The following is a 13,735-nucleotide window of genomic DNA, read 5'->3' as shown; positions in this document are numbered from 1 at the left end:
TTCGACATCGTTTTCAGCTGAGTTTCGAACTACCGAGCAGACAACGTTGAAAATCCGCCAATGGCATGGCGCTATTACGGTCATGTGCCTCAGTCGACGAATTGAATTGCGCATGGGAACAACTTTTTCGCTTAATTTTTCTTTATAGCCATTAAGCACACAGAGTAGTGGCAGGGTGTGTACCGACCGGGAAAACCGGGAATTCTCAGGGATCTTTAATAGTCTGGAAATACTCAGGAAAAGCTCTGGGAATTTGTGCTTCTATCAGGGAAAATTAGCTGTAATATTATTGAAAGGGAACAAAAGTCACGGTAATGCTGGCTAGAGTAACAAAGAGGAATCGTAACGAATCTACTTTGACACCGTGTCGTCGGCTGGAGGAGGTGCCAGTGTACAGCCAATGACTGACTTTCCGGATGCCCGATAATTCTGACAGCTTTGTGGCACCACCATGTACCCCGTTGAGTCAACGTCTGAAATTTTGGACGCAAGAACCCTTCACCGTCCAATTTTCCCGACTTCTTGCTGTGACCACAGGTCTGAAACGGTATTAATCAAAGCCACCGCCGCCGCCATTTTATTTATACCTCGCTGCCTCGAACGGCGCTCTCGCACGCAGATCCGCTTCCAGCCGTAGCCACCACCGTGGCAGCGCTAGGCCCAGCTGCTTCGACGTTCGCTGTTAAGCTTCTTGCCGTTCGGCGCCATGTTTTTAATTGGAAGAATTTGCCACTGTCAGCAATGCGACTCCGTCTTTGTGGTCCTTCGCTATTAGCTTTGAAACTCGGAAAGCACAGCGCGTTGCATATGGCAAGTTCTTGAAAAGACAAATTACCATAAAATTCCGAGCAGGTGCCCCCTCTAGGGCTAAAGATGATGACAAGAAGAAATTACAACAGCAACAAAAAAAAAAACAGAGCCTTCCTTTGACTCGAAGGATTTATCTAGCATATATTTACTGCCTTTATTATTCATCATCACTTTAAGATCCATCAAATGACTCCTTTGAGATCGACTCAAAAATGAGTCCATGCACTCGGTCTAAAGGGGCCCACAAGCTTTCGACTGTGCAGCACCAACAGCAGTGCGCAATACTTTCGGTTCACTGATGCCACTCCAGAACATCAATGGCTTTTTTTTTTTTTCACTGTAGGAATGCGTGCCACCTGGCTGTCGCATCGCGTAATGCTGGTAACACCAAAGCACCACACACCAAATCTGCATTGGAAAGCAACACCTCCCACAACTGATACATCTGACGAAAATGGCAACTAACAAAAGCAATACAGAAAGATATTTGGCTATGAAGGGGGCATTACCGGGCCACAGCAGAAGTGGCAGCTAAACAATACATTTCTCACCAGAAGTGCTAGCTTAAACAATAAATTTCTCATCATCACTAAATTCCACCGTTTCCGGAAATTTATTTAATGACACTAAAAAGAGAGCCGAGTGGTAAACAGTGTGAAAACAGGAAGGCTAGCTTGCTTGGTAGCTTGTGCCACTAATTTCAAATCACTGGAAAAGTGGATTGGGAGCGCTTGTATGGGTTGGGGCGCTCGATCAGAATTTTACAGTAGTAAAAAATGACGTGTAGGGCACTGGCTTCTGACTCGGTGCAGGCGCATGCTTAGCCCCTGCATACACCTCCAAGACAGCACGACCTTCTACCGCAGTACAATTATTTATACACAGGGCTTGTCGTATGCAGGAAGCATCTTGTGTGTTGCAGTAAAGGATATCGATAGTGGCATGGGCATACCTAGCACGTAGGGTACGTGCCAACAAGAAACCGGAGGCTTTAGTTTTCTGTGGAGTAGTATTTTTCTTTACGGAATAGTTCGGGCTGCATAGCAGCTGGATTGTATGCAGTAGAATTTTGCAGTTATAACAGGCAGGTTTTAATACTGTAGCAAATCTAGTGGGTTGTGCTGTAACACACATGGAGCATACATGCGGAGACCGCAGATGGAGGAAGGGGCTGGACATAGCACAGACCTTAACAGCAGCGCTGCCGTCATGGCTGCACTGATGCATTTTGTTGCACTACTAAAACTCGGTTGTATTAACATGTCTTCATTGTCTTCAATAGTGAAGCTACATGTCACAAACCAAATCTTCCACAATGAAGTATGTTTCTGCTGCTGAAAAAAGGTCCATTCTCTTGTAGAAATGCCCCTATACAGCATAAACTTCTACTCGAAGGGTACAGCTTAGGGCACAGTAGCAAAAGGCTCTGTTAGCGCATCAATGCTCGCCAGACTAAGGGGTGCATTGCAGTGAAGATGTGTTGTGAGTCAGCAATTACTGCAGGGACCAAACATTGTCGTTTCTTTTTCTTGCGTAAAAGAATACTTTCTCTGAACTCCCTTAAACAAGTTATTACGGGTCTTGCCATCCGATGAACTGTCATTGATATTTTTAGATGGCCCACAGCCTCAACCAAGCCTTAAACAAGACTCATGGCAAAAGTACCCTTTCCTCTAATCTTATACAACGCTGAGTGACACTAGGCACCAGGGAGAACGAGAGTTGTGCTCTCTTGTTTTTCTTATCTGATTGTGTTTATTGCATGACTATGCATTTTTATCCAATCATTTGTTAAGGCTGCCAATATCAGATAATAAAGTGATAATAAATGAAGGTAAAAGTTCCATAAACTTCAGACCCATCCCAAGCTGCTTGATTCAACAATATGTACAGCAAAAGTAAAATATAATGGCCAATAATAGGGGGCACGAATGAAAGTACAACTTCTCTAAATTACCCACAGAATATTTCTGTACTCAGGAAATTGGGCATAATTTTGGAAATAATTTTTTTGAACGCTATGTTTCGCTTTGCATCATGAAAGTGGAATTGCGCTTAAACAAAAGACTTTTTCTGCCAAAAATATTTTTGCAATGCACTTCACTAAGTGCGGTAATTAGCCACAACTTCTTAAATATAAATTGCAGCGGGTCGACTTTATAGAATGTTGCATGTACCTTGATATAACCCTTCCGCAATTTTACTGAAAAATAACAAGGAGTATTTCCTCTGGAATTGGCAAACAGGTTCTCAGCTGTTAGTGCTATGGCCACTGGTTGCTGATTTCTTTGAAGAAGCCCTTTTGTGCAGCATGAATAGGTATTTTTCCTCGAGGAGTGTTTTTTGTTTACAGCCGTCATATTAATAGTCGAATTTTCTCATGGCATGATTACACGCCCCATAAATCTAATCTTAACAATGGGCGAAATTTCAGATGCCCTGCAAGGCTTCTCCTGATCTCATTGGACACCATCTGTTCACAGGCTTTGCAGATGATAAGCTAGCCACATAATCTTACGCACACAGAAGTCTGACAACTTAGAAACAAAAGGCTCCTGTTTTGTAGTCTTTGTGTTTTTGGCACAGGTACATGGGCCTCAAATGGGCATTTGGGTTGGAGGTGACGTGTGCCTGAAACATTGACTGCACCCTAAGTGCTGCCAATGCATGTGCGGCTGCTTTTGGACTGGGGTCACCATGAGGGTTGGGCATGCGCATGCTCTCCACCAGCCAAGTTGGGATTATACGGCGAAAGCACATTTTGGGGATCAAGGTAATGAAAGTTCGGGCCCATAAATTTGTATGGGTGCTTGCCAGGGACATCAGTCAAGATCAAATTAACCCAGACGAATTTAATTAACCACAACCAAATTAATGCAAGTCTACTGTACTTAGATTTTCCCTGCTGCCAGTGCAAGCTGAAAATTTCCCCCTTGTTTTGTTTTTTCTGGATTGCTGAATTTCTTGGATGGGTAAAATTTATGTTAAAAAAAAAGGGCTGCTGTCTTTTTTTTTTTTGTAGTCATGGAAATGTTACTTAAAAGTCGTGGAAAACATGGAAAAGTCAGGGAATTCTGAATAATGAACCTGCTAGACACCATGCTTCTGTAATCCAGCAACTTGATAACAGGCTGTTATTGTCTTCTGCCTCCACCCCCCCATCCTCCAGTGGTTTTGTTGCAGTGCTTAATGTTTCTGTAGTTCACTTTTAGCTTGGCATTCAAAGATATCCGACAGTCACTAGCAGCTGTGTGGTAGTTTCCGGTGATTTAAAATTATTGATCATCAAATTTTTCCTTGTTCAAAGTTATTCTTTGTTCAGCTGCTTTTTTATGTTTCCCATGCATTTGAATTGGAAAATCAGAGTTGGCGCTGAGGTAGTGTTTCCTCTTCACTTTGTCCTCCTTGCTTCAGATGACCTGGCTGATTTCTAGATTAACTGCCTTGAAGCTCATGTTTTGTCGCCAAACTTTTGTGTGGCCAGCACATCCTCATTTAGTTCCTGATTCCTACCATCCAGTGGCTTTCAGAACATAATAAAAATTATCATTTGAAATGTAGAAGTAATATTGCATGTTGAGTGCTGTTTACCGAGTGTCATCTGGAAGCAACTTGCCCAATTTTCTGATCTAAGCAGTGCTTGCCTCTGCCTAGAAGGTTGTTTTGAGCGTGTTGTTGTAAGAGGGATGTTTTGGTGTTTAAAAATGGATGGCCTCTTGATCGCCTTGCTCAATAATATGTGCAGGGAGGAGTATGAGCGCATGTACAGCTTTACGGTGCTAGCCTGCCAGCTGAATGAGCCTGAAGACGGTGTGGCGCCCACTGACAGCCGGCTACGGCCTGACCAGCGCCTCATGGAAGAAGGAAATTGGGACGAGGCCAACCAGGTCAGCTCACATCTGGATTCTTGCATGTTTAGATATTTCTGCCTTCTTCCACTTCTCATCCAGAAAGGAAACAGCAACTCTTTATTATCAATGGTTTTTTCGCTACAGGCATTGTGGAGAAAAGTGTTCCAAATTATAAATGACAGTATTAACACAGTCATTAACCAACAGTTGCATCTATCGTTTACTAAGAGTGAGTGACAGTATTTACACCAGCGTTAGCTAAACTCAGTAGACAAGCTTGGTAAACTTTGTCACTTATGTTCGCTAAAGTAGTGTGTAGCTTATGTTGACTGACGCTTGCTGCTATGGGTCCAGGAAGGAAGTTCCATTCAATAATGTTTGAGGTGAAAGGTTGGTATTATACAGTACCAAAATTCTGACTGTAGTCATTGAAATATGTGTGGAGATGGGGACCTATAGTCTGTTGTAAAGAATGTGGATATAGTGATAAATATTATGGATCTTCACAGAGATGAGAAAGAAATGGTAGTTGTAATGAGTCTTTCATTTCAGTTATGCATGTATTGCCAGTGCAGTTGTGGTAAAGTTATTGTGCATTATGGTAACACATCTTTGGGTCAGCCTGCTGGTAGCACAGCAAGTTGTGTAAAGCTGTTATGGGCAGTTCTCATCAGTTTTAATAATCTCTGGCTTGTCTAGCTGGTGTGTAGCACACCAAAAGAAACAGTCATGCAGCTTATGCAGGCAAAAGCTAAGGAGCTTCCAAGAGAAAAAATGGCTGTGGCTTAGGTAAGGTTAAGCCCAGGATGCGAAGCATACTAGCCTTTATTTTAGTTGTTGAACCACTGTTTAGCTTGGTGAACTGCTGTTGCTTGGCTATATTTGGTTCGGCTAGACGAAGAAACAAATGCGTTACTCTGCTTCGCCTTGGAGCCCCGCATTGGACGCGGTGAGCGTCGAGCAACGCAGCGTTCGGCGCGGCAACGAAATGTGCGCCTGAGCAAGCGATGCACGCCTGAGCCTTAGAAACAGCTCGTTTCTAAGGCAACACCGCATTCACTAGAGGCGCTTTTGTACTGCTTTGAAGCATCGTACTCGTGGCTCAGTGGTAGCGTCTCCGTCTCACACTCCGGAGACCCTGGTTCGATTCCCACCCAGCCCACCTTGCAAGAGTTGAGCCAAAGCCACTTCTCCTCTGTCGTGACGTCACGGTGTCACGTGGTATTCAAGGCGACACCGCCGCGCCTGAGGAGCTGGGTTGAGCTCTCGTAATATGCTTCGCATAAAAAGGCTACCGAGCGCCGTGTTCAAAGCGAGCAAGCACTGGATTTGTCGCTACATGTGCCGGGCTCGATTTTCTTTATGCTGCTGAACTTCGATTTCACAAAAGCTACCCGAATCGTTCGAAGAGCTGCTTGTGGCTTTCCTGCGCCACATTATTTCGCTGCGCAAGTCCAAGAACTTCCAGCTAGGGCAAATTGCAACCCACACCCAGTGACACAAGTTGACGTCCGAGGTTCATCGAAGAATGGCACATAGCCATGTGAACGGACCACATTTTAGGCTGAATTACAGCTGAAGCCCGCAATAATGAAACCGGCGGGAAAAGTGAGCTTTCATGTTAATTTCGTTGTTGCAAAATGATACAGCACAGACAGGTAATGTGGCACAAAACAAAAAAGATTTATTGTCAAATTTTGTTTGCCAACTTTGATGCTGACATCACAAAGTGTGCTCCTTGTGTCCCCGATAACTTTCAGGAATAAATCACTTTTGTGAGATTTCGTGCAACCGAGCATCAGACACATCAGCGTACTGTTTAGCCTCTATATAACGAAGTTGGTAAGATCAGCAATTTGGCTTCTTTGTATGAAATTTTCGTTGTGTTCAAATTCAACCTTTTATGCGAATAAGTACATTCGTCGATGGATTTTTCTCACACCGAAAGGACTGTGAAATTTTCTGATTTATCGGGCAATCAGAAAAGGCAGATTTGAATGAGAAAAAAATTTGTTTTGTAGAATTTGAGAGTCTGGGATGAAAGATACAGTTTCATGCCATGTCGATATCTTCACATGGACGATAAGAAGTGAATTCAGCCACACTTTTCTGTCCACTCTGTCTCCTCGGCTGATAGTGTAGCCTGCAGTGGGATGACGCTATGATGCAGAGCGCCGACAATGGAGGAGCGAATGCTTTTTCTGCCTCTTGCTTCAATGCATCTCCGAAACACGAGACAATACAACCACCAATGCTAAACATGCAGCAAGGTTGTGCACACAATGCTACGCCATCTCGGCATGCCCGCTCGTTGCACATGTGACAAATTACCTCCAAAGTAGGGTGCGCAGGCTGCGTATGCACTCAGCCACGCTGACAGCCATGCACAGCCAGGCCCGCGCTAGCCAACCTGCCCCCGACTCCCCCTCGTTCTCCCCTTCGCATGCACTTGAGTTACCACAAGCTCGCTCCCCTCCCCTTTGCTTGACCAGGAACACGGCACTCCTCAAGCCACCATCATTCTCGACTCACCCTCGCACGGTTTCACTCACACCCAAAGCATACAGTGCGCTGGGTGCAATAGGATCTTATTGCACTTGGATTTATGTGGAATGTGATGCTTCTCTGCTTGGGTGGTTGTTTTACATAAGCAGCTGCTTGTAATTAAAGCACTTCATCATTGGCCTCCGTGGAAGTTTAAGTTTATTATCTCGGTATTCATCGTGGCAGCTGTGAAATTTCATTATATTGAAATTGGGTACAAACACACTTCATTATATTGAGGTTGTATGAGGGACATTCTGAAAATAAGGTTCATTTATTTTCACACGTAAACTTTATTTCCAATAAAAAAAATACACCATGGCATCATAAACTATGCATCTAGCACTATTTTTCCATATAGACGCCACTGACATTGAGACATTTGTCATAGTGTGCAATCAGCTTGAAGAAGCCACTCTGGTAAAACTCGGTGCCCTGCGATGCAAGGAATTGTCGTACAGCCTGCTCCACCTCGGCATTGTTTTGGAAGTGACGTCCCGAGGGTGTGGCTTTCAATGCAGGGAACATACGCCATTCATGCCGGATAACAGCATTCACTTCCATTGGCAACCATGTTGTCAGCACACATCTGGCTGCCATTGTGATTTGCGCATGCCAGTTTGCTGCTACTCTCTCATCTCCGCTCTGCGCATGCGTCATTGCGCCTCCGCTAACACTCCTTCTGTCGTTGAACCAGCAACGGGTGTGGATATTTAAGGCGATTGTTTGTTTCACCTTTTGTGAAAGCTTCTTTAAAAAAAAAAAATAGAGCACGAAACCTTCAGAATATATCTCGTAAATGGCGCAGTGTTCTATACAGTCGAACCTACTTATAATGATACTGGTTTTAACAATGTATCGGTTATAACAGTGAAAAGCTGCTTCACCGTCCACTTTTGTATGGTTTCTATGGATAAATAACCCACTTACTACAATGTCGATCACCCGCCGTGGTTGCTTAGTGGCTATGGTGTTGGGCTACGAAGCACAAGGTCGTAGGATCGAATCCTGGCCACGGTGGCCGCATTTCGATGGGGGTGAAATGCGGAAACACCAGTGTACTTGGATTTAGGTGCACGTTAAAGTACCCCAATGGTCCAAAATTTCCGGGGTCCCCCACTACGGCATGCCTCGTAATCAGAAGTGATTTTGGCACGTAAAATTTAATTTTAATTTACAATGTCAATCGTCGCGAACATGCTTGCATCGGATAGCAACAGTGACGGCCATGATGGAAGCGCTGATCCACTAGGGCAGGCTTCCTCAATAGTTACCCCACAGAAAGTCCTGTAGGTGATTACCTAAGTCCCTCACGGGCTTGTTTTTTATGGGGGAACTTCCACTTCACTACGTGGAGCACTACTGGATGCTTTGGAGAAAGACGTCGGCAAGCTTCGCGTAAAGCAAGCAAGGCTGACGAACATGCGGTTTTCTCGTGCAAGCCAGTGGCAAATACGTGGCGAGATGCTTGTGGTGATCTCGTCCTATCGTTTCTTCAGGATTTCTCAAACTGACATGCTGCCGCGCAACCGTCCCGCATATTTAAAAGGCGCCTTTTGGGGCCACCAAAGCGACGCCTCGGCGAAGCTCATATGGCACTTACTGCCCGTGACCCCTGTTTGCAGTTGTTATAGCAGTGCCATTCTTGAACGCTGACAGCTGCGGCTTGTTAACAACACACGATCGCAGCGCACAGGAAGCCGAGTTGAACAGTTAAACGAGTCAACACAATCGGGAGCCAGAAGGAGGAAGTTGGCAGGGAGGAGAACTGGCCTCCCCGCCATTGTAGTTTTCTGAGCATCTTCTTTGTCAGTGCTCTCGTTTTAACCTACAAAGAACTGTCCTCTCAGCCACCTTAGACAAACTGGACAAGCGCCCAATGACAGAAGACAAGATCCTTGGAACCTGGCCTACGCGAACATCAGCGCGATCCGCTATGAAGGCGCTGCTGCGATACTTGAAAGACACGGGACTTTCTGACAAATTGTGACAGTACACTGTGTGGCGCAGGACTGTACGGTGACACTGCGTAAGACTAGGAATGCCTTTGCGGGTTGCGTGACAGTGCCCACAGAAATAGTTCGTGTGTACGTGCGTGTGTGTGCTTAGGTGTTTTTTTTTTCCTTTTTTTTATCCTTCTTTCTTTCTCACCTATTGCATCCCCTTTCCCTTCCCCCAGAACAGGGTAGCCAACCGGAGATAATCTCTGGTTAACCTCCCTGTCTTTCCTTTGCCTTTCTCTCTCTCTCTCTCTTGGAACAGCTATGCGATCTCCAATTCTGATGTCTTTTTTTCATGCAACCCAGTTATAACAATTATCAGTTATAACAATGGAATTTTCATGGCACTTGAATATTGTTATAAGTGGGTTCAACTGTATACATAAAGTTATAAAAAGTACATACTTCGTTATATCAAGGTTTAACTGTATCTGAACAATAGTTTTCCGGACTAAGATTTGCCCTATGGGGCCATATTCTTGGTTGATCGCTTTGGCAGATACAATCAATTTCCGGAGATTTTGCATAACTTAACACTGGACATGTTGATGTCTACGAGCGACAGCATTGATGCGGTAACTTTTGCCAGATTTTGCATAACTTGGCACCGGACACAGTGGCGTCTACGGGTGACAGCGTTGATTGCTTTCAGGAAATTTCAAACGGGTCAGCCCCTACTAGCAACAGCGGTCCTCCAGTGCACGCTGTTGCTTGTAGATGTCGACGCATCTAGTGCCAAGTTACGTGAAACCTTGCAAGAGTGATTGTATCAGTGAAAGCGATCGGCCGAGAATGCAACCCCATCAGGCAAACCTACATCCAGCGACAACAAAACCACATGTTGTGCCTGTTGCGTGGCAACGAAACCAGTGTTCTTGAAGCAGGAGACTCATATTCTCATATCTCGATCACACCCGGAGGCGTAGCAGCACACCTCACGGGTATGTGGATTTCTTTGTTTTTGCAGTATGTTGTTTTGTCCCAGAGATTATTCACTGCACAGGGTTGTCATCGTATGTCTTTAGAGGTGGACGGCAATCTGGCTGTGTCATTTGATATGGGTGGTCAAGGAACAAGATGGTGATGGTGGCCATGATGTTCTTCCAGAGCTACAGATCGTTTCCTTCATTTTGCTGTCTTTGTAAACAAAAATGGTAGTGGTGTGGCAAGCATACTGTGACAGCATTTTACACAACTCAATTAGAGAGAAAATGCATTTGTGTACTTTTTGTACTCTGTTAATATTGCATGGACTCCGGCAAATTTTGTTAATGTGGGATTGCAGTTTGGTGACATTTCACTATCATAAGATGAAATGCATCGAATCCTATGGGCATTCTTCGGCGGGGATTACAAAAACATTTCGTTGTCTTGGACTTTAATTATCACGGGGTTCGATTTTACTATCTTCGGAATTGGGCCACATTTTTTGGCCCATACTTTTGGTGGGATAGCTGCCGTATTTATTCAAATCTAGGCTGATAGTATTTGTTTTTCAAATAGTCGCATGCCAAACTCCAGGGTCGGCTTAGATTCGAGGAGTTTAAAAAGACGTGCCAGTTTTAATTGAAATTAATTAATATGGTGCACAGGTAGCGCCATCTAGAAAAGTCAGTATCTCAGCCACTACTAGCACAGCCAGTAGCCAACTGAAGTATATGAGCAATGTCGCCATTTTGACCTGTGTCATATCAGCATGCGGCGTGGCGTTATCAAAATGGCACCAAACGGGCAATGCCACTATTGTGCCGCTTTGAAATGAAAAGTTGTGGTAGCCGCAAAGGTATCATCAAACATTCAAGCCACGTGGGACTTCGACATCGACGAGAAAAATGTCCGTCATGGAGGGACAATGGAAGATGCTTGTTGTATGTGCCGCAACGAGGATGGCATTCGCCAGACCACAGCAGCGATGATGATGCAGGATGAGCTTGGCATGTTCATATTCAATAAATGCTGTTCTCATTTCATGAATGCTGTTCTTGCTTCTTTGTTCAGCCTACATTCGAGGTAAGCTTTTTTTTTTTTTTGGCGTCGGACTTTTGGGGGTCGGATTAGAATTGGGGCTGGTCTAGATTCGAGTAAACACGGTGCATAGTTGGAAAGAAGATTGGTCTAACATTGCCAAGGTTGTTAGTTGCATTTAAAAAAAAAACTGTCTGTTCTTGCAGGTGAAACTGCAGCTGGAGGAGAAGCAGCGTGCAACACGTCGGCAGCGTGAGGCCGAGGCTGAAGCTGCGGCCGCCCAGGGTCGCCCGTACGTAGGCCACGAGCCGGCCTGGTTCCGCAAAGAGACCGACCCCGTCACGGGCAACCCAATCCACGTCTACCAGAATGAATACTGGGGCTGCAAGGAGAAGGCCAAGTGGGATCGCTGCCCCGCCATCTATCTGTCTTGAGCCACCAGCAGTGTCGCTTACCCTCCCTTCCCCTCCTGTACCACGACTGCTGGGGCTGGTGCAAGCCGGCATGCCTCCAGCCAGTGCTGGTGTCCTAATCAGACAAGGGCAAGTTCCGCTGAATGGTGTCACTCGGGTGCTAGCAAGCCATGCCCTTCCTGCACCTCGACAAACACCCACCCACTCAGACCGTGCAGACTGCAACTTGTTCACTTTTCGAGCGTTGTTGGTGATTGTTCACGCGCAAGACCAGGGATGAAGCCAACTCCACACGAGCAAATGTGTGGCCAGGCCAGGAGTTGGTTGCCCGCGGTCTCAATGTCGGTTGCCGAGGTTCACGTAGTAAGGTAATCTTCTATATAATTATGCGTTTTGAATATCCCGCTCCAGCGTGGATGTGAGCGGGCCATAGACTGGAGGAGCAAGACCCCGGAGTGATCGAGACGTGTGGTCTACCTGCCTTCCGGGTGAGCCTGTGGAGCTGTGGTGGCTCTGTGATGCGAACTACTGTTGTGATGGGAAGTGTGCAAGAGGAGGGGGCCCCCTTCTTGTTGACATGCTACCGCTTCCATGCCTTTTTTTTTTAGGTCGTTGTTGGAGAAGCCTGCTATATACATATAAGTATACATACATATACGAACTGCAACACACACTTGGAGAAATTAAATGTTTTGTTTTTTAGGGAATTAAAATTCTTGGTTTTATAATTTGTGCACTTTCTGTTGGCTTGCAGCCATGTCTACTACTTCCATATTTTTTTACCAGTTGGAAATGTGTGCTGTTAGTGTCCGTTTACAGTGTATTGTAACGTGGCACATTGAAAAGGCTGTCCATCAGCTTTGTCGGCTGTCTTTTCTAGCATGCAGCACAAAATTACTGGTTTAATGTTAACAGAAAATTGGAACAACAGCATGTCTCTTTGCATGTCACGATGTGCCAACTGAGGCTTGTACAGATCGTTGCTCTTGCGAAAAAGGTTTTTCAGTCTTCAGCACATGTTTGACTGCCCCACTTAGTTCTGCATAATCAGGGCTGCTAGTAACATGACTGCAGCTGTACAGTATAGTAAAGCTTCATAGCTTGTGCCATTGAAATTGTTGCCTGTTGTCACTTTGAAGTACTTCTGGTACTAGGCTCAACAAATTACGGGTCTTGTGCTGCTGAGCTTGAGGTCACGGGTTCAGCCTTAGCCATGGTGGCTGCATTTTAATGCAAAAGACGTTGTGTGCCTAGATTTAGGTGCGTGTTAAAAAACTCCCGGTGTCCAAAATTAATCCGGAGGCCCATCTTACAGCATTCCTCATGGTCACTTTACGATTCTAGCATGTAAAGCTCCAGAATTTTTTTTTAAATTTGAGTGATGCCCTGCCTTTTGCATGTGATATCAGTTGGGGCTCTGCTGCCGCACCACTAAACCAGCCTTTCCTGCTTGAAGCCATGTAAGTAGGCAAGTTCATACTGGAGTGTACAGAATATTCCAGTTTGCATACCTTCTAGACATTGGGCCAGATAATGCTGCAGAAGCTTGATCTTCCTGCTCTGCAGAAGCAACCTATGGTTCAGTAGATAGTGATAAGTCCATTTACATGTTCTGTTTCAACATTTGAAGAATTTAAGGTCGATCTTGAAACTGCTCTCAGGCTTGTATTCACAACTGCATCACATGCCTCTAGCTGAGCCAAGCTTCCTTGGTGCGTATTATGAATGAAGCTGTCAGTTCTAGTATTTGATTCTACTTGGGGGGGACACTACTTTGAATATCAACTTCCTTATTTCTTCATGGATTTGGATTGAAATTGGCACAAATGCTTATAATGTCTTCCTGATGCATCCATATAAGTTTTGGAGTGATACCCTGAGAACATTTTATTGAGCAGAATTTTTCTCCCTTGAACTTTTCGGAGGGCCTGAGGAGCTTCAAAAATGTAATGGAAGGCTTGTTTAGTATTGACTGCATATCAAATGCATGCTGAAGTGTGTGACTGTCTTTTTTTTTATCGCAACACATTTTTTTAGTGTCCTTTTTTATGGTACCTTCACATCAAGCACACGTTCGGGGTGAGTGAATAGCCACATCATAAAGTTATAAAAAGTTGAGATACAAAAGCGAGACTGTCACGCCCTGTACTGT

General features: G+C 44.9%; 1 protein-coding gene across 1 annotated transcript in view; it reads left to right on the top strand.

The window, feature by feature from the left end:
• Osbp (oxysterol binding protein) overlaps positions 1-12,311 on the top strand; it is a 63,105-nt gene extending 50,794 nt beyond the window's left edge. The window contains exons 7-8 of the mRNA XM_070533539.1: positions 4,556-4,697; positions 11,377-12,311. Coding sequence (XP_070389640.1) covers positions 4,556-4,697; positions 11,377-11,604 — 370 coding nt within the window. The 3' untranslated portion in view covers positions 11,605-12,311. The remainder of the gene's footprint in view (positions 1-4,555; positions 4,698-11,376) is intronic.
• Positions 12,312-13,735: the final 1,424 nt, after the last annotated feature.

This window comes from Dermacentor albipictus, chromosome 2 (assembly GCF_038994185.2).
Source record: "Dermacentor albipictus isolate Rhodes 1998 colony chromosome 2, USDA_Dalb.pri_finalv2, whole genome shotgun sequence".
Lineage (NCBI taxonomy): Eukaryota > Metazoa > Arthropoda > Arachnida > Ixodida > Ixodidae > Dermacentor > Dermacentor albipictus.
This window is presented reverse-complemented; position numbering and strand designations above follow the sequence as displayed.